The sequence below is a fragment of the Canis lupus genome, chromosome 2, assembly GCF_011100685.1.
Source record: "Canis lupus familiaris isolate Mischka breed German Shepherd chromosome 2, alternate assembly UU_Cfam_GSD_1.0, whole genome shotgun sequence".
Lineage (NCBI taxonomy): Eukaryota > Metazoa > Chordata > Mammalia > Carnivora > Canidae > Canis > Canis lupus.
This window is the reverse complement of record NC_049223.1, coordinates 3,009,359-3,031,171: the sequence shown is the minus strand read 5'-3', so window position 1 is coordinate 3,031,171 and position 21,813 is coordinate 3,009,359. Positions and strand designations below refer to the sequence as shown.

At 43.9% G+C, this 21,813-nt stretch overlaps 1 protein-coding gene across 22 annotated transcripts in view; it reads right to left on the bottom strand.

The window, feature by feature from the left end:
• Positions 1 to 16,817: 16,817 nt before the first annotated feature.
• The window catches only part of PARD3 (par-3 family cell polarity regulator), a 650,509-nt gene continuing 645,513 nt past the window's right edge, over positions 16,818 to 21,813 (bottom strand). For all 22 annotated transcript variants that reach the window (XM_038529690.1, XM_038529684.1, XM_038529679.1 and 19 more), the window contains one exon: positions 16,818 to 18,856. In XM_038529690.1, coding sequence (XP_038385618.1) covers positions 18,457 to 18,856 — 400 coding nt within the window. In that variant the 3' untranslated portion in view covers positions 16,818 to 18,456. The remainder of the gene's footprint in view (positions 18,857 to 21,813) is intronic.

The following is a 21,813-nucleotide window of genomic DNA, read 5'->3' as shown; positions in this document are numbered from 1 at the left end:
TGGGACTCGATCCCGGGTCTCCAGGAACAGGCCCTGGGCTGAAGACGGCGCTAAACCGCTGAGCCACCCGGGCTGCCTTACTGTGCAACTTTTTTAAGGATGGTTCTGTCCTGTGTCCAAAGCTGAAATGACTGAAAGGGAGGGAGAAGGGCCCGGTGGAACAGCTAACATGAGAGGGAATTTTAGCACCCAGAGCCAGTGATCAGACCACACCAACCACCTCACTTAACTATCTTTTAGACTATCCTTGCTCGCTATCTAATTTTCCATAGCTGAGAGCATTGGCTTTCTACATAGCTACACTGCCTAGCTCTGAATCTTGGCTCTACCACTCACTAGCTGCGTGACCCTGGACAGATAATAAACCTTTCACATTTTAAAATGTGTACTATAATAGCATCTACATCTTGGCGTTGTCATGTATTAGTGTACTTGAAGCACTTAGGATGGTGTAATAATAAATATAAGGTATTATTATTACCTATTTTATAAATGCAGATTTTCAAGCTATTTTCCAGAATTTCTAAGAGTGGAGAATAGCATTAGAATTCCCAGCCTCCCTAACATGATTAGCACCTACTGGGGACCAGGCATGATGAGGAGACACTACAAACATATGGATTTGTAGGCACTACAAACATATAGGTCTATCAGTCGGGTGATGCTTTTTAAATTTTCTAATTCACCTGAAGTGAATAATGCTTGAGGCATCTAATGACAGGTCACATTTCAGCCATAAGAGAGACCACATTTGAAAGGAATCACACATTATTTAAATGGTGCTCCATAACAAATTACTCCCCAAACAGGATCTATTGTCTCAGAGCTTCTGTGAGTCAGGAATCTAGTAAGACTTAGCTGGCTTCTGTCTTGGGCCCTCTCAAGGCTACAGTCGTGCTGTCAGATGAGCTGAGCTATCATCTGAAAGCTCACCTGGGGAAGAACTCTTCCTCACATATTTGCTGGCAGCGTTCAGCTCCTCATGTGCTAGACAGTGGAGGCCCTTGCTTCCTTGCCAGATGGGCCTCTCCTTGTGGTAGTTTGTCTTCTCAGAGGGAGCATGCAAGGGCAGCCAGAAAGGAAGAGTACCAACATGATGGAAGTCACAGTCTTGATAATTCAGTCATGAGTAGACAACCCCTCACTTTTGCTGTAATTTATTCACTAGAAATATGCAGGTGAGGATCATGGGAGGCCATTAGAGAAGCCACCTAGAATAGCATCTTTTCTGAGATGAATGCTTCTTTCCTTCCTTCTTTTTTTGTTTTTTAAGATTTTACTTTATTTATTTGAAAGAGTGAGAGAGACAGAATGAGTGGGAGGGAGAGGGAGAGAGAATCTGAAGAAGGCTCCATGCTGAGATAAAAACCAGGTGTGGGGCTTGATCCCACAACCACAAGATCATGACCTGAGCTGAAGCTAAGAGTTGGACACTTGGCTGACTGAAGCACCCAGGTACCCTCAATTCTTCCCTTCTAAACTGCATCTTAGGAGAGTGGAAAGTGGCCCCAGCTGCCTGGGGGCTGCTCTAGTGAAGGCCTCTGCCTCGGTGTGCCAGCCAGTCTGGTGACAGAAAAGCTTTAGGGAAGAGAATAGGATGGATAATGTTTTCTGTCAGAGGGACAAGAAATACCTCAAAACAGCTCTGAAGGAAATTAGATGATTGAATACTAGTTACTGTCCATCCTACCCTCTTCCCTAAAGCTTTTCTGGGTCCCTATAGCCCCTGAGGCTGTTCCCTGTGTTTCCCAACCTGACCTCCCCTCATCTTGGAACTCACCGTACTTTCCACCTATTCCACATATCTCAGCTTTAGAGTTCAATCAATTAGCACTTTCATGGAATATAGTATTTTATTTTGGGTTAATAATATTTCAATTCTTTAATGTTGGAAATGATGTCTCCTCCTAAACAGTTGGCTGTTTGAAGGAAGGGGCTGTGCCCAAGATTTTTTTTGGTTAATATTTGGCACAGTGTTCAGCCCATGGTACGTGCCCAATTGCTGAACTGACTTGAGCTAGTTCTTATCCCTCAATCAGAATGAAATTGATCCTATCATGTTGACTTTCTGCACTGGTATTAGGCAAAGAATTATGGGAGACAAGCTTACAGGTGCGCAAAGAGTCTTGACTTGCTTTAAATTAATCAATGAATCAAGAACACTTCAGGGAAGCCACCACAAGGAAAACACCATGGGGAATACAAAAACACACAAATATAGTCTTTGCCTCCAGGAAGCCAACAGACCAATGAGACCACTAAGATGTGGGCATCACTTCTATATGCTAGTCTGTTTTCATGCAGGGAGCCGTTCGTGTTGCAACAGAAACAAAACAAAAATAAAAGCAACAAGGAGTCATTTGAGAATTCTTGCAACATCTGTGCAAGCTGGGTAATGGACAAATATTCTCTTACCTGGGACCATATCCTCACTGAGCTGCAGAATCAGGAATATTAAAGAATGAGTAGAGTTAATAGGTTTTTTAAGTATGTCCCCCCAGATAATACCCAATTGTTCCCCACAGTATAGAATTAAATTACTATGAAACACAACTACTTCCCAAGAAACCAGATAATCTTAATAATTTAAGAAACTTAAGGAGAATAATAAGCTTCAAAAAACAAATTACAATTTTATAGTTATTTATGCAACTATCATGGAAACATGTGGGGAAACTCCCTCAGAAGCATAACAAACCCAAAAAGGAGTCAGAGTAAATATCCCAAACTCATTCACCTAATCCTCAGGAAGAAACAGTGCTCTCAGTCATCAGCAGGCCTGGCAAGATGAGCAGGCTCTTCTGGCAATGAGAGTGGTGGTTTCTGCTCATTGAGTAAAAGTCCAATCCTTAATCCCAGAAAGACTATTGGGAACTGGGTCCAGCCTGGTTGCAGGCACTGTGAGCACGTGACGAATTGGAAGACCAAAGCTTCCAACAGTCAGTTTGTGTAAAAGTCTGCTGGAGAAGAGGAGGGAACAGGAAAGACAGGCCAGTCGGAGAGGAACAGTGAGCCCCAGTGGGGCAATGAGGGCTCCAGGAAAGCAGGAATAGGCATTGGTGAGTTCAAAAAGGCCCCAGCAGCAGAGGCAGTGTCCCCATGGACTGCAGGCAGGAGCCAGGCAGGCCAAGTGCAGAGCCCGAGGGAGCTGAGGGCCTCAGAGACACGGGGGCTGGGAGCTCTCAACCCAAGATGGCACAGGAAGACTATGCAGGGAGGGGACAGAGTGAGGGAGAGAAAAGAGGGCCCAGGGCAGATCCCAGAGCAGGACAGTGCATCAGCAACGAAAAACAGGGATCTCAAAATCAAAATTGAGGAGGAGGAGGTCAAAATTCCATCAACTCAATTTTATGAAAACAGGTTGAATTTCATTAGGGATGACTCCCAAGCACAGTCACTCCAGTGTAGGAGCATTTGTCTCTGTAAGTTTCTCTTTAGAATCACACCATATCTCTTTTGTTGTAACTTCTTCTCCCTCTCTATTATTGTTTACAGGAACACTGCACAATTGTTTTAATTGCAAAATGGGAAATTAGAAAGACACTACAGGAAAAACATTTCTCTTAATTCCTTTAAGTTTCTTGCAAAGCATTCATTCGACAAACATTTTTTGAGTGCCTACTATGAGAAAAAAGCCAGGAGCGCCAGGTTAATTTCACAGTCAATTAATTTCCCAAAGTCAACCTATCTGAAGTGATGGATGTACTGCCCTTGGGTGCCATCTGGGGACAGCAGAGTGTCATCCAAGCCTGGGCTACATTTGGAGAGAGGCAGTCTGAACCGTTTGGTCAAAGCAAAGGATAGCGGAGCATGGGTCACCAAAGAAGGACCTGCTCAGAATAGAAGTGAAGCCAAAACCAAAACTCCACCTACAACACAAACCAGGATTACACAAATCCACTTAATTGGGTGAAAAGACAATATGGAGATCAAGGCCTAGGATCCATGCCTTAGAGCCAGCCTGAGATCAAGAACACAGCATGCACTAACACGGTATCAAAGGTCTCCAATTATTTTTTAAATAATGGCCCAAAATATTGGCAGCTGGACCTGGTCCTGTGGCATGTGGATGAATCACTTTGTAAGGTGTTGCTACATGTCCTTGGGAATTTCACCAAATGGGATTTAACAGATGGTCCCTAAAAATCCTAGTTTTCATAGTTTTTTTTTTTTTTTCCTAGCTGATGGTCCCATATTCATAGGAAAAATCACAGATTAGTAAAGTTTACTTTTTAAAAAAATGGGCAAAGAGAAGATACATGACAATTAAGTCAGACTAAAGAAGGATAGAGCATCTGAGGGCACTTGGGTGGCTCAGTCAGTTAAGCATCTGACATCTCAGTTCAGGTCATGATCTCAGGGTCATGAGATCCAGCTCTATGCCGGGCTCCGCACTGGGCATAGGGCCTGCTTAAGATTCTCTCTCTCCTCCCTCTGTCCCTACCCCTTGCTCCCTCTCTCTCTTTTTCTATCTCTCCCTCAAAAAGAAAAAAAAAAAGAATACAGCATCTGAAATGCTGGATTTAAGGGATCAATTAAAATTACACTGTGGCATCCGTCAGAATGTGGATCCTGGCAACAGATACTCTTTAATGTAGAGATTTCTTTAAAAAGAAATTTTTAGGCTATTAAGCATGCCAACCACCTTAGGCCTTTATTCCTTTGTAAGAAACTTTTAATCAGAGAGGGAGTAGCATTTCCTACCATTCAAGTGTGATCAATACTCCCATGTGCCAAAAGGCCTTCTGCCAAAGCCAGCATTTTTGCCAGTCTCTCCGAGACTCAAGAGGAAAGTTGACACTCCCCCCTAGAACATGAATCTTTGACCGTCTCCTAATGGCCAACATTATTAAATAGTAATCATATGGCTCGAGACTCCTCAGCTTCTTGTTATCTCAGGATTCAAATGGCTGCATAAGTGCCACGTGCCCGTTCCTTGCCCCATCTCTCTTAATCTCCCAAGAATGAGCTGGAAAACATCTATCCCAAATGCCTATTGTGTTACATGAGTTCTCTGTATCTCTGGCTCACTTTCCACTTGAGATCTAGTGAAAAATAGTTATCCTGTGGACACATTCTGGAAAGGTTGTGATTTGGGCCATCGATTGGAAGAGAGAGATCCCGGGGTGATCTTTGCCCCGTAGAGAACACCTGTATTCCACAGTTCCTCCTCCACTAGAGTGTTACTGCCTGTCCTGGAAATCAGTCGGCAGCTAAGCAAGAGCTCTTATTTCTGGTATTTGCAAAAATGGAGCCTTTAAACAATTCTTTTTTCTGATTAAACTTTAAAATCTTTCAATAAACACCACTCAGAAAAGATCAAGCCAGAGTTCGTTGCAAGAGAACGTTCACTTGCTCTAGCTATTGAATCAAACAGGATGTACAACTTTTGTTTCTGAAGCAACCCAAGGGTGTAAAAACCTCTTGGGCTCCTCATTTGCCGCACTTAGCTTTTTTCAAAAAAGGGGAAAGGGAACTTCTCCCAAATCTCTCCCCCACATGCTGAATGACAGGTAGTTTCTTTATTACCTTCCACAGTCTAGATCACTGGTCAATACCAACAAATCCCCACTGAGCAAGTGGGTTCGGAGAGCAGTCAAACTCATTTCGATCATCTATGCTTACCCATAGGACACTGAATGGTTACCAGTTAGGAAGAAAGAGTTCTTTCCAGACTGGAGCCAATCCAAACATGAGAGCTTTAAGTTGGCAATACCCTGGGGGTGGGGAGGAGCAGCCATTTCAGATACAGAGTAGACTGTTTGCTACTCCCTGTCTATGGGTTAGGGAATTCCAAGTCTTGTCAGCTGGAAACGGTAGAGCACGTCTTCTTTCTCTGGGGCTTCTGGTAACATAGCAAGACATGATAGACTCTTATGAAGAAAGAATAGGTGATGTGGCACTCTTTATCTTTCTACATCAACGTTTCCTACTTCAGTTATTACTCTTAATAGTAAGCAATATATTTCCGTATATCAGAGAAGAGATCCTTACTTCTTAGAACTTTCATGATCTGCATCATATATTTTATTGAGCAAAGATCAACCTCCTATTTACTGTATTGTTGAGGTATTGCTACACCATAACTGTAATTTTTATAATAAAAATAAATATGTTAAGGAAAAGAAGGTAAAACTGAAGTGCCCCCTGGTAAGATAGAACGCCCTGCCCTGCCAGTCCATCTCGAACTATTTCTAAGAATATTTCTAAGACATGTGGTGAGCGGGAAGCCTCACAGGCAAGAGGGGCTTAGATCAACACAGAGGCTGTTCGGTGACAGATGGAATGCAAATGATTCAGGAAATTATCATGAATGGAGAGCTAACCCATGAACCTGGCAACTATCGAGATGAGCTTCCTGGATTCCCTAGTAAGCCCCCAGTGGAGATGACTGAGGCTCCTTGCCCCACTGGGCTTGGAATCCACCCATGTCTGTAGAAAGGCCATGCTTTCGGTGAGCTTCTCCCGGCCAACAGTGTAGCACAGATATCAAGGCAGACTTGATCTGGGTGTCCTCTGACAGGTGACTTAGGCACAAAGACTCCGCTGGGTAGGCCTTATCAAACTTTCCTAGAACTTCACCATAGTATATGGCCTTTCTCCCTCCCTGTCTCTTCCGCACAGCACTTGGAATTTTGTCGAGGTCAGATGGCTTTCCCAGGTTTCTCCAGCTCCCCACCGTCACGCCCTCCCCGATTCATCTATCATATATCCAAGCTCATCTTGGTGTCTGCTCCTCAGAGACCCAGACTAAGGCACACACTACTCCACTGAAAGAGGATTGTATCAATATGCCCAAGACAAAGCACATAAATGTCATCACCACCATCAAATATCATTCAGTGGGTCACTCATTAAATCTTGAGATAAACCAAGTTGCCCTCCAAGGAATTCAGCTGCATTTTTTTGAGTTTCTGCAATTACTGATAATGTTTGGCCTTCCATCTTTTAGCTTATCTTTCTATCCATCTACCTGCATGTGTTATGCAATTAATTTTCCTGAAATGCGTTCTTGTCCTATCTGCCCCCTGCTTGCTCCTCAGGATGGCTTCCCTAGACATCCTCAAATCAACCCATTGGGCCATGAGGAAGCCCGGAGCATGCCTATGAGTCAAAAGTGAGCCTGGTGTCATGGTATGAAGACTAGACCTTCTTTCCTTGAATGGGAGTCAAGAGGCCTAGGCTCAGAGCATATCATAGCTTCCCCAGATCTCTTCACTGATTCCCCTAGTTGTTCACTGATCCCCTTGCCACCAGGATGCCCATTTTTTTTCTGTTTATTGCAGCAATTGCAAGAAGCCCCAGATAACCAGGGTACCCCTCATCCCTCACATTCTACTCCCTAGAAAGCTCTGTACCTCTGCTATTTTGTTCTCAATTCCTGCATTTTTGTTTCAGAGAGCATCCCCAGTGCTTCAGGAATTCACTGAATGCAAAGTCTGCATTCTCAACCTGAATCCCATCCCTGAATCCCAGCTGTCTGAGTCCTGGCATCCCTATAGCAGCTTAGGGTAGCAGTTTGGCTCTTGGACCTCGCAGTCCTGGACCTGGAGCATAAGTAGGCTTCTTCCTTTGCCCCATCATAGTTCCAAACCTGTCTTCTTTCTTCAAAACTCTCTTCATCTTTGAATCTCATACCACTGGACTCCACCCCACCCCAATCATCCTACATGGGTTCCATCACATACTACCTCACTGCCACTTTCACTGGTGTGGCTCCTGCCATCCTTTGTGGTGATGTCGGTATTCATGGGGACATCTGTCCCTTACACAGTGGTCTCCAGTTACCATTCACGTGCTTTAACCCCTCACTCTAGGACTCATCACTACCAACAACTTCAGCCCAGCCTCCATCTGTCTGTCTCTATATGGCCCAGAACCCCTGTTTCCTAGCCTACGCATGAGTGAGACCTCCTGAGACTTGCTGTGATCCCCGTTCAGTACTGCAACCAGCCCCCACCCTCCACAAATGTACCTGCTCATCCTACGCTGCTCTCTCCTTCCCGACTACGCATCTCTTTTCATACATTGTAACATTTACTTATTCAGTTGGTTGCTTATGATCTTTCTCCTCCCAGAGCCCACCCTACTGCCCCAACACACACTAAACACAAGCCAGATGAGGGCAGGGATTTGTATCTGATTTGTTGCCTAATATATCCCAAGGTCTTCAAACAGTGCCTGACACACTTGACAAGAATGTGGTGAATGAACAAGTAAGTGAATGTTTGAGAGCAGCCCACCATGGGCCTGTGGTGTCTAAAGGCCTCTGCAGCTGGCTCCACCCTGCCTGGTCCAGCCCAAGTGCCTACACCTGTCTCCCCACACCTGTTCACACGGTGTGAGTTGCACACGCTGGTTTCCTCACAGGAGGGCTCCTCCCTCCTCTCCCTGCCCAGTGCCACCCTTTCATGAAAGCACAAGCCCATGACCCACCTCCTCCCTGAGTCACCCTGGATCACCTCAAGCCAGATGAGCTTCCCTGATCTGACCATAGCGGTTGTCCCACAGCAGCCAGCAGGCCAGGGACACCTGTGTGCTCAGTCAGCCCTCACTGACTGAACACTGCCCTCATGTGTGAACCTACCAGTACCACTGCCAAGGACAGAGTGAAAAGACAAAAGGTAACTAAAAATTTAAATTTTTTATTTAAGAAAAATTGTTAAATAAAATGACTGTCTTTGTTTCAATGGAGACACAAAGAAGTAAATACAAATCCTAGTCCCAACACTCAGTGAAAACTCTTGTTAACATTAGAGGTATTTGTTCCCTTCCTTCACACGTAGACATATGTGCACATGTGTGCAGTCAGGATGCTGGGGCACAACATGATGTCCTATTTTTCTAAAAATTGTTTATTTAAATTCAACTTAGTTAACATATAGTGTATGATTAGTTTCAGAGTAGAATTTAGTAGTTCAACAGTTGCATGTAACACCTGGTGTTCATTCCATCAAGTGCCCTCCTTACTGTCCACACCCAATTAATTATCCCATTCCCTTCCACCTCCTCTCCAGCAACCCTCAATTTGTTTCCTAAAGAGTTTGTTTTTTAGTGTCTGCCTCCCCCTGTTTTTATCTTATTTTGTCTTTCCTTCCCTTCCCCTGTGTTCATTTGTTTTGTTTCTTAAATTCCACATATGAGTGACATCATATGGTATTTGTCTTTCTCTGACAGATTTATGTCACTTAACATAATACCCTCTGGTTCCATCTACGTCATTGCAAATGGTAGGATTTCATTATTTTTGATGGCTGAGTAATATTTCATTATATATATATAAAATATATATAATGCTGTGTACATATACATATATATGGTATATATATTCATTCACTTGTCGATGGACATCTGGGCCTGTTCCTATTTTGGCAATTGTGGACACTGCTGCTAGATTTTTTTTTTTTTTTTTTGCTGCTAGAATTTTTAAATTGAACATTATATTGTCATTTTATTTCTGTGTCAGCGAAATACTTAGCTATTTCCTATTTTTGCATGTTTAGGTTTCAATTTTTCTTTTATAAGCAACATTTTGCTTTAGGTTTTTTTTTTTTTTTTTTTTTTTTTTTTAGCAGTTTTGGGTGTACATCCCTGTTTACCTTTTAGGTTGTTTTATTAGCTAAATTCCAGAAAATGAACCCTCAGTGCCACAGGGGATGAGGCTTCCAGGTTATTGATATTTTGTCAAATTCTTAGTTTTCAGAATCTCTCTGGTCTTCTTACACGTCTCTTCTCTCAACCTTTCTCACCATCATCAGCTTATGTCCCCTCCTCCTGCTCCTCACTCATGGCAACTTTGTTCTGAGAGTCCTTGTCACAGTTGAACACACTACATTTATTAGTGTGTTTATTTAATTAATGTTGGCTTCTGCCTTTGAATCGCAGTTTTTATGAGAACATCAACATCTCTTTAGTTCACCAGTGACTACGCAGTGACATGCATTGTCTGGTATCCATTAGCCCCTGAATGAGTGAATGAATGCATGAATGTGTCTCTCGGCAAGACACAGGCACACATAGCATGAAGCGGGTTTGGGGATTTGGTTGCCCTCAATGCGGGGAGTTACAGCAACTGCCCCTGTGCAAGGGGTCCCTCTATGGTCCATGCAAGACTCCTTCCTTTCAGCACCTGAGAAGTAGACAATCATGAGAACTGGATTTCTACCACCTGTCAGAGACCACAGAACTTTATCTTGTTCTGCATCCCTTTCACCTCAGACCTCAAAAGCAGCCCAACACCTCTAGGGGACCCTTGTTATGTGGTCTGATATCCCTAAAGGGCTTTGCCCATTCCTCCCCACCCCCCTGCTTCTTGCCCTAATCAACACCCCTGGCCTTTCCAGGGGTTTTCCTCACACAGCATGTATTTGGGGCTCACACAGCAATATTGCTGATCACTACTTTAGTCTGGATCAAGTGACTGAAGTTCATGTGCCTCTGTCACTCCTTATTTACACTTCCAGGTCATGATTCCTTCCTTCTCCCTAACTGTCCACCCCCCACCCCCATTCCTTTGAAGATGTTAAATAGGCGCAACACGTTTTACTTCATTCTTGGTGGCAGTCTTCTCTCAATCTTCATTCTTGAAGATTTCAGTACCTGAATCGCTGTCTCACAACCATATTTGTTGTTGTTGATTTTAACACTCACGAAGAAGATCCTACTCACATGCTGGTCTCTGTTCCCTGATGACCACACCTCCGTCTTATGCTCATGGTCATGCCTATCAATATTTCCTCCCTAATCTCTCCTTGAAGTCCCCACTCATTGATGACTCTAACTCCCCAACTCTAAGCATTCCTTGATCGGAATCCATTGACCAACATTGTTTTGTATCCTTACCTGACTTTTGTCCTCACTTTCACCTTGTCCAGCTCTGATCACTATTGTGAAAACTCTCCTGCTCCTCTTTTTCTCGGCCACCTTCCCCTGGGAGAACACTAAGCCTGGCCCCTGTACTGTGCGGTGAGTGCACCAGGCACCCTGCTGCCTCAGGCATTTGCACTCACAGTTCCTCCTGCACACGCTCTTCCTTCAAATAGCCACATGGCTGCCTCACCTTCTCAGATTCCCGCTCAGCTGAGGTCTCTGTCTACTTGCTCCTTTCCATTTTCTATCCTGTAAACCCTTATTTTCTTCCTGTCAAGTATAGAGCTTGTCCCAACTAGAATCTGACTGTAACGCACCTAGCACAGTGCTTGGCCATAGAGTGGGAGCTATAAATGAATGAATGCACGCATGAATGAATGTAAGATAATTATCTTTCTTAAACTGACTCCACAGTCTGCACTGTACATTTCAGGCCATATCAAGTGGCATCTTCCTTAAAAATCAATCTTGGCCTCATCATGGCCTTACAATTACCTTGAACAAATCACACAAACAGGATATCCATGATTTTCAATGAATCCAGTGGGAACAGCTAAAAGGACTGAAGATAGGCAGCAGGAGATACTAGCATACTATCTGAAGTGACCAATCAGAGATTAGAAGTCCCTGATGAGCCATCCCCTACTGAATGGAGAGAACATTTCCTGGCTTACGGGAAGGAGAGCCAGAGCCAAGGGAAGTGCTTCGTTCAGCTGGATTAGTTATTGGAAACTCGTTTCCTTAGGCCAGCCAGTTCTTCCAGACACTGAGTCTGTGGCTGTCTATGTCTCTTCTCTAGGGACACAGGATCAGAGGAGAGGGGCCTGGAGCATAAGCTACTGGCTCTGATCTCAGAACCCCGCAGTTCATTTAAATGGGTAAGGAACGGAGGGTGTACAGAACCCAGGGAGTGGCCCAGGTGGGGCTGGTCCTGGGGAGCCGCCCAAACTCTGCCCACTGCTCTGCAACATCTCAGTAACTGCCAGTGTTTCTCTCTGAGACACTGAACTGTGTTTGATTAGGATCTTGAGTGAAATAAGCCGTTCCTTTCACTGGGAATGTTTCACAGCTAAAAGTTTCTTTCTATGCATAATTAATATTCTACCTCTTTGAAGATAAATTTTATCTATCCAACTCTATAAATGGATCATTTCCCCTTAGCTATTACTATGTCATCTCCTTACCAAAAATAAAATAAAATGCAAAGAATAATGATATGTAAAGAAAAAAATCATCACTAGAAATGATTTACATTTTTATCCCCAATGTGAAAAGCTTAAGAATGTTTTTAATGCATGTCCAGCTTGAAACTCCCTGCAAATGTCTTACAACGTTTTGTAACAGGCTTTTCCCATCTGTGCTGAAAACAGCTGATGATTTAATGCAAATTGTTATTGTTTCACAATCTTCCAGCCATCTTTTCTATTTTGTTGCAGGATTTGGGGTCTCTTCTGCATCTGCTTTAGAAATTTGGCTGCTAGGATTGGCTTTTTGTTGTGGCCACTCCTCGTTCTACTGCACATCTTGCTTTCATGTTTCAGATCTTACTCATTTTATTATTTTTTTAAATTTCACTGTCTTCAATCTCATGTGACCCTTTCCTGAACATTAAAAACCTGGCTTAGAAATGAATACCTTCTGGTCTAAGAGATTTAAATGGTGAAGCAAAGGATCCAGTGGTTACCAACGAGGGATCCGGTGGGGTCTGCAAATCCCATGGAAGCCTGGCATTGTCTATTTCAATACGTATTTGAAATTTATAATGCACTGGGCCTAAAGTGTGAATAAACCATTCTTTTTAAGTCATATAATGTATATATTTACAATATATAATGTAAGCATATGTAATTTTCAAGTGTATGTAAATAGTATTGTAATTAAAAAAATTATTTTTAAGGCTTCATAACTCTTCACATATTATATTGTGTTTCTTTTCCCAGTGAGTTATCATCAAGTAAGGAACCTAACATTATTAAAAACAAAAAGCTTTTCTTTTTCTAATAAAAACTTTACACTGCAAAGGTGGGCTGCAGTCAGGACAATGGGTTTTCTGTTCTGACGGAGGTGCTCACCAACTGGCAGGCCACAAACTCTGGGAGTGTCAATTTCCTTGTGTGTAAAATTGAACTATCATTTCTCTAACCTGCTTCATGGGGTTTGGAGACTCAAAGAGAAAAGATGAGAATGTCATGCAAATTGTAAAGTGCTACATGAATAAATCAAGCAAACAAAGTGGGAGCCAGGGGCAGCTTGTGTACTCTGCACGTTCAGATTTTGTAGAAATGCTTTGGATGCCTGGACCAGAGCAGAAGCTCCTTGGGCTCAGATGGGAGTTAAGCCAAGCAGATAAAAGGAAGGAGAGTTTGGAAATGGAATTGAAGGTTGGGGCATGTGTAGGACAAATTCAGTTTGACGTTTCACAAGGCAAGTTCAAAGGTTCGCATTATTCCAAAATACCCCACATTCATTGGCGAGCCCTAATCTGACCTGTCTCTGGCAGGTTCTTTAGGTTCATGTTTTCACCCATCTTGTCCCAACATAAACTGTGATAAGTTTGTTGCCGGTGACAACTAGAGCTGAACAAAAGCAAGTCAGATATGAACTGAACCCTGAAACCAGATCATGAGCCAAGGTCATGATTGGTTTAGAAATTTGTGTTGTTTTCCTTCCTGTCACTTGCCAGCAATATATGGCACTTTTCCCCTTGTAGTTTGCAGTCGGCTGGGCCCTGAGCCATGGAGACTGTTTTTAATGGCAAAATCTTCAAAGTTGTACTTAAAATATTTGCATCATAAAATCCCTCATGGAAGCCAAACTTCGGCTTCAGGAGGAGCCTTCTAGCAAGTGGCAAACTTGTCTTCAGAGACAGGAGAAGGGCTCCTGCCACCAGCACCACCTTCCTGCCGCTGATCCACCAAGGCTGATGACACCCCGGGAAGAGATTGTTGTGAGACATCCGTTCTCTCTGGGAACAAACTCCAAATGGCTTTTCTAAGCCAACAACAGTGTGAGGTGACTCAGCAGTTAGTTGAGCAATTCAGAAAAACGTGTTTTTCACACATTTAATTGATCCTGTGAGCAAATAAGCACTGAAGATGAAAGATGAGTAATTGTTCAGACTCACTGTGGGAGCTTCGCCACCATTTCTTGTACTTACCTCCTGCATCCAGCACAAAACAGACCTGTCTGGTCAGTGACAGGCCAATGCACATAGCATTTGCTTTAGAACATTAAAAATCAGAAAATAAAAACTGATCATTTCAATCTGAATTCAGAAAGGAAAAAATAAAAAACTTGTCTTTACCAAAGGATGCTTGATCTCATAGGACTCAATAGCATCCTTTCAGAATGAAATTCTGTACTTGGAGTTTAACCTAAAGAAACAAAATGTATGTACAAAGGACAGCCATATATTTTGAATTTTGCTGCAAGAGATGTGAAAGCTGGAGGATGAGGAAGGGCAGGGAAGATGTGTGCTGGCTCCTGGTGAAGTTAGAAGAAAAGAACTCATCTAATGGGAACTAAGTCCCTTCAATGTGGAGTGCAATGGCACGCTCCCCTCCTCCCCAGGAGATCTAATGTAAAATACCAGTTTCTTGTTGAAAGAAAAGCAAGCAAGCAAGCTTATGCTCAAAGTTACACCCTCAGCCTCCACACATTAAAAAAAAAAGTCCATTTAATTCAACCAGCTCTGTGATCTCGTCATTACTCAGAGCTGAAGGGGGTTTCCCCATTAAAGCACCCCTGTCACTCTCACTTGTGACCTGTGAACATTCTTATTAGCTGCCTTATTAAGATGATATACTGTCTCTGAAGTAAGAAAAGGAGATTATCTCCTTACCTGACATGTCATCAATGGAATCATCTTTGTTAAAAGAAGGACGAAGAGGAGAAAGAACTGAGTTACAGAGACGTTGAAATTCCTGGCACGCTGTGCTATCCAAGGAAGAGCTCCATGATGGCATATACTGACAGGTACTTAGTTGAACCTTAGTGACTTATTCTTCCATGACTAGCAAACAAAACCAGAAACAAAGTACTCTCTGCTTCACCCTGGATTGATTTCAACTGTGGTAAGAACTGGGTGTCAAGGACTCATTAGATGAAATAAGAAACACATTAAACTAACCAGACTAGTATAGACAAATATAGAATTACACGTGCATTTTGCACATGCTCGGTATGCTTGTTCCACGTATACGCAAACACGTGTATTTTCTAGTAAAAACTATTGGAGGAAGGGGAGCAGTCTGGAAGATGGAGGCCATATTTGGGCAAATCTCGAGCAATGATGTGGACAGAGGAGCTTGTTCTCTTACCTCTGGCCTTGTTTTGAGACTCACGTGGGCACATGATCACAAAAGCACGCTGCTGGCAAAGTGGCCGGCTCTGTTTGCTTATTTGCTGCCCTTCCTCAATATGGGTTTGCAGCTAAATCAACTGCCTCTACTCAAAGAAACAGAAAATTCACCAGTGCCTGATTTGATATAGTTGACTTCTTTGGCCGGGGTCCCACTTTTCCTTCCTATTAGGGGGACAGCCCCATCAACCATGGATGCTTTGACTTCTGAGCTGTGTTTGGTCTACCAGGAAGAAGACCTGGGTGGTGATGTTTAACATATGATACCTTATACAACATTACTTTATAATCTATATTTATAAATATTTGTAAGTCTTTTCTATAGTCTTAGCGGACTAAGGGTGGTGATAATGTCACTGTGGGGCCATCTTTTCTGAGGGACAGTAGACTCACTCCACTTCCATTCTCATGTGAATGTGGGCCTTAGTTGGTGCCACCTACCCCCTTGCACCAACTGCGACTCCTCCCAGTGGGTACACATGCTGACCACATTCAGCCTGGCCCCTGCTATGGACATGATCTTCCTGTGATCCCAGTGAGTCCTTGGTAAGTACTCTGGAGCCAGAGGGCAGACATTTAGACAAGACTGCCAGTCTGGCACATTCCCACTTCTGTGCTGACTCATATCTAGTGCTCCTACTCCTTTCAGTGTGGCTCAAACTGTCAGTTTTAATCTTCAAACCCCTTTGTGATTTGGGTCCCCAAACATTCTATATTACCTCTCCTGCTCTACTTCTCACCATCAGCTGAGACAAACAACCTGCGAGCATTTGCCATGGGCCTCCTGGTCAGTGAGAAAATTAACAAATCCGTCCATCTTCTCTTTTCTACTTTCTCATGCCATGCATGCATATAAGAACCCAGGACATGTTATTTTCTTGGTTTACTATATATACATCTCTCGCTACTAAAACCAAGGTGACAGAATTGGATTTAGTGACGGGCTAAAGGCTGCTATGACAACCAGCGTATGCAGCACTCCACATCGAAGGCATTTTCAATAGGCCTGTGCAAAGCTTACCCTTTGGGTGGGGATATTCGTGCATGAGACATACCTGGGGATTTGATGCCCTTTATGCCTTCAAAGCACCAAATACATATTAATGAATCTAAAAGAACAGCAGGGTTTTATTTTGTAATTTGGGAAATAAGGACTGATTGGTATTAGAAGTGGAAAAGAATCTGGACCTTACTTTGGGCTTGCAGTATGCAAGGCTGGAACTCCCTCAAAACATTGGCTCACTGAAGTGACCCAGAGGGAGCAAAGGACAATAATAGGAATATGATGTGGCTTTCTGTATCATTTTTCTTTTATTTAGCTCTCGAGTATTGGCTCCTTCAATTCTGAATTCTCTGGGCTTCTTTCAGCAGCCTGGGTCTTCAGGGTCTTTCTTTCCTATCCTGTCTCTCCTCAGGTGTTCAGGTAAGCACTCAATCACCCACTTCCATGTCTGCACACAGACAGATAGAAGGAAACTTTCTTTCGACTTCTTCTAAATATGAAAAAAAAAAATCACATCTGCTAACATACTTAAAAAAAGACACCCAGCTAGGAGTTTCCACAGGAACACAGTACAGACACAAGAAAGAACAGGAAGAAATATGCCTTTTATTAGAAGTCTCATATGTACAGGGAAGGCTCTTTCTCACAGCTCACGGAAGGCCGTGAGAAAGAGCCACTGTCGTCCAAATTGGTAACACCATTTAATATCGCCACACATTATGAACACGGAGAACCTTTACACAGAGATGCAAAAGAGACATAGGTACGTGTGGACACTTCATGTATTTTCTAAAAACAAGTGGGACACAAAAATACAATGTGCCAGTAAAAAAAAAAAAAAAATAGGCATATCAGTACATGTCTTTTTTTGTTTGTTTGTTTTCTTTTTTCTTTTTTTTTTCTTTTTTTTTTTTTGTTAATACATGGTATGCTGAGCTTTCATCTCAAGCTTTTTTTCACATCAGGATTTGCAGGCACTTTAGCAACCCAGCCATGGTTTACAATACACGGCGTTCAGACTGACAGCTGAAAACATGGGAGGAATCGAGGTCCTTGTGACCCACACATACCTCACATTATTGACATGAGAGCAATCTTTTGGGACCACTGTCGGGGGCACCAGAATGTTCCCTGTGCGATCTAACAGCTTTTCCCTTGTCTTCTTTGTCTCACGGCAGAATTATTTAGTAGCATGATGGCATCACCAGGCACAGAGACAGCATGTGGATGCACTAGACTAATGTCATTTCCAACTGACTTTAAAAACCGCAGAGAGCAGAGGAGTTTTGAGAATCCCAAAACGACTGTCTGATTTATCTTTGTCCCACTCTATGCCCTTCCTGCCAACCTGTCAAATGAAAGCTAATTAAAATAATTACTGGGATGTTGTGGGCCAGAAGCTCATCCTGGGAGAATTCTTCCTTAGCTACCACCTCCCACATCACGATAGACACGGGGCCGGTGGGCAGGCTCCCTCCTTCCCCAACCAGGAGGCGCTCCCTCGCCCACATGCCCCACACACAGCTGCGCTGACTCAACACACATGTCAGGAACACGACTGAACAAGTGTATTTATAAACGCAGACCAGACTGATCACTTTATTGGTAATGTCAAGTTATAAGGCAGTTGCAAACGGACCTCCATGATAACCAGACAGTGTCGGATATGGCTCGGCTTCTTCAACAGAATAAAGGAACCTTCCTGTGGCAAGGAGCTGAGAGAGAAGGGAGAGAACCTTACTGATGACAAAGTACTATAAATGACTGTGCTGTGAAGCACCAGAGAGCCCCAATTTCTGGTGTGTGTCACCCCCTGGGATCCACCAGACACTGGGATGTAACCTCACCTCAAACTGAAAGGGGAAGAAGAGGGGAAGATACCATCCTCCACTTGGCCACAGGTTGGCGGGGCCGTAACGCGAAGCCGGGGCGCCGCAGGGCGGGGGGGCCACCTTCCCGGCACTCCAGAGGACGCAGAGCGCACAAGGCCTTGAACAGGTGATTGTCGGATGGCGGGAAATCCTTCCATGAAATAGACACTCGAGACGGAGCGGCAAAGACATTAAGGCCTTCCATTTCTTTGCCCGTACTGCTTAAAGGCACTGATACCGACAACAGAAATACTCCATAGTACCATCAAGGTTTTAAAAAAACTCCCAAAATACAAGTCTTCATACGAAAATGTCCTTTATTGCATGACATGAAGCCTCCGCTCTTCTCCTGCTCAGGAATAGAAGGGTTTCCCTTTCTCAGGAGTCTGGATCCTGTTCAGCCTAGCGACCTGAGAAGGGGAGGGGGGCACGTCCTGCCGGAATGGCCCCTTGGGCGGGGTGTAAGTGGGGTCCTGGCCTTTCTTGTATGAGTCATAGTTGTGCAGTCCCTCTGGAAGGAGAGGAGGCTGCTTCTTCATCTGCTGTTCCTTCCGCCTCTGCTCCTGGCGCAGGAGCTCCTGCGTCTCCAGCATCACCCTGGCATTGAAGCCGTGCCCGCCCAGGTAGCCGTTCCGGGATCCTTGGTAGCTGGAGTACCTGGGGTTCTCCTTGGCACTCTGGAAGCCTTCGCCGGGGGGGTAGTTCTGCTCCCAGGAATCCTGGGACACAGAGCTGGCATTTTTCCTGCTTTGCCTAGAAGGCAAACCCCAAAGGTTAGTATATGAGGATTGGGAGAAGGAGAGAGAGACAAAGGAAGAAATGAGGGAGCAGGGTGGGGGTGGCCAAGGGGAAGTGCATTTGGATTTCTCTAGTCCCGGTGTTATGCGTCCTGCGTTGGCCACAGAAACGGGGCTGGAAGAAGGAGACAGGACTGTGAGCAGCAAACAATGGCAGAAGGAGGAGAGAGAACTGAGGGATTCCAGGCTGCCCAAAAAGGGAGTCCTCAGGCTGTGTGTGGGTAGACACAGCCTACCAGAACCTTCGGGTGACAGTACCTCCTGCGATTTCGATGCATTGGCAAGATGCTGTCCAGGGTATTAGCAAGCTGCAGCTCCAACCCCAGCCCTAACTGCTCGTTTTGGAACCTTACAATGCAATCCTAAACAAGCACAGCAAATATTTTACACAGCTGCCACCATAATGCCTAAGACAGTAGCTAATCTGAAGTGTACATAATGGATTACAGGGTGAGCTCAGCTATGAAGGATCTAAGTCTGGACTCCCATATGATTAAAAATGCAACAGGCAATCCCTTCAAGCCCTGGCTGCCGAGACATATATGTCAGGAACCGACACTCTTCAGAATACATGCCCATCAGGACCGTAGAGCCTGAAAGGCAGCAGAGCCGGCACTATCTTCCTACACACCACAGTCTTGCGGAGGGCTGGGGCGACCTACTTAACCTACTTTCTGTCACCCCAGGATAGGGAAATAAATCAGAGCCATATAGAAATTTCAAAGTCTTATCATTTCTGCAATAAAGTTGCACATCATTTTCAGGAAACATTATTGTTCTGAAACATCTTTAATTTACTATCCAGTCCCTAGATGCTTTTATGAATTTACAATAAGATTGGCTATGATAAAGTAAAACAATTTTGTGCCAGAAAGGAAGACATGTCCTAATATTTTGCCTTAAAAATGAAAGAGAGGAAGGGAGAATTGAGTAATAAAACAAAATATATTGCTCCATTTATCAATAAGAAAATCATTTGGCGGCACTATGTACTGCTCAGCCTCTTACATCCACACACACACGACATGACGGAATGTTCAGGAAGACTCCTGTGAAGGGAAAAGAAGGTCTATGCAGCCACAGAGCTTCCACGGGGGTGGAGCAATTTGCATATTTGAACATTCAGAAGTGCCGTCAATATGGTTTGGATGAAATCTGCCTATTTTCCACACGGCCTAAAATGCAGCCAGGGATATTTTCAATAAGGAAAATGAACTAACGTCCAGCATCATCTCCGGATATGACTGTGATTAATTGAGTGGTCCCCAGTATCTCTATCCAGTTCTCTTTTCATGGGAATCAGACCATTTGTACACTGAGCCCAGGCAAGAATCCTTGGATTTGATGGAATAGTTTATTTGCCTAAAGCACTGATTATCTTCACTTAAAAAGTCATAAATTAATCTGCCCAGGGACACGAATGATGGAGCATGCCAGCATGAAACCAGGGATTTGACATTAATCATGAAACTTTAATTAAAACAACGAACTTGTTAGTGATGTTCCAGCAACAAAAGTGGAATTCCTTCATGGGTTAGTTATCAATTTAAAGATAACCAGAAATAGGCCACAGAAGTGTCACCTCTTTTTCATCTTTAGCCTACTGAGATCCACTAACCCCTACTCTCCCAAGCCCCGACTCTATAAAGCCCGAGGCTCCACTCCATGGTACTCATGCACCATAAGCTGAATTCTGAATCATCTCAGGAAGACAGGGTCTTTTTTATTTAAACACATTGAGAAGTGACTAAAGTTCTGTTAGGGATAGAGATTAGGACGATGTGAGAGAAGGAATTTCTTATCGTTAAAATTTCCTTCAAATTAAGCAGGCCAGAGGGAAGAAAGTGGACTTGCCTGACACATGAAGACATGTGGGGAAAGTATACCCACATCGGTATGTGCACACATACACACATATACATGTGCACACATACACATGTACACGCATGCACACACGCTTCTTTGGTAAGGAAACCAGTGATATCAATAAGCTCCTGATGAAAGAGAGGCTGAGAAATGAGCAGATCATAGATAAACTTGAGAAAACAGCAGACAACGAGTGTTGTACACTAGGCTTAGGATCAGGTGGACAGAGATTCCAGTCCTGTCTGCCACTCACCAGCTGAGGAGCCCTGGGATGGTTATGCTGTTTGGGCCCAAACTGTCTCATCTGTGAAAGAGGCAAGACACCTAACCTCACAGGGGATGGGAAGAAATGAACGAAACAGGACATGTTAACTGCGTAGAAAAGCATGGCACACAGTGCATGGTTGACTAAGGGGTGTTGGGAGAGCAGTCTGGAGACAGAGCCACTTTGCCCTCAAAGCTGAGCCTCTGGGTTTTGGGGGCATCTTTGTGACCAAGGGGGAAAAATAAGCAAAAATATTTGCTTTCTGTCCTTTGTCAAAAGGATTGGGCCGAGATCAAGATGCAGGGAAGGGCATGAAAGAATAACTGAGGAAGCATCACTAAGTGAAGGCAGGCCCACTTCCTCAGAGATCAGAAATAATCTTTTGACTGTCCCGGGACTGCTGAGTCGAAACCCACAAATAATAATAGTGGCAACAAAATGTCAGTTTCCTTTCACTGAATTCCTTTATAACCAACACACAGGTTTGTTTGGTCCTGGAATGAGCCCACCAAAGTTTGCTGAATCCACTCAAAGAAATACCCAGGTTTGGTCACAACTCTCACTTAATCATTATAACCACTTCCAACAGGGCCTGAAGGCCATCATGACGTAGAGGGCTTACGTCAAAGACCCAATGCCTTGGGAAAGCCATTTAGTCACTGAGGTGAGGAAGACACAGAAGGATGAAGAAAGACATGAAGACCAAAGCTGACACACTGACAAGCAGCTTAGAGACATAATAAATGGGCCTGGTTGGGAGAGCATGTCCAGGTGTGGAAGAC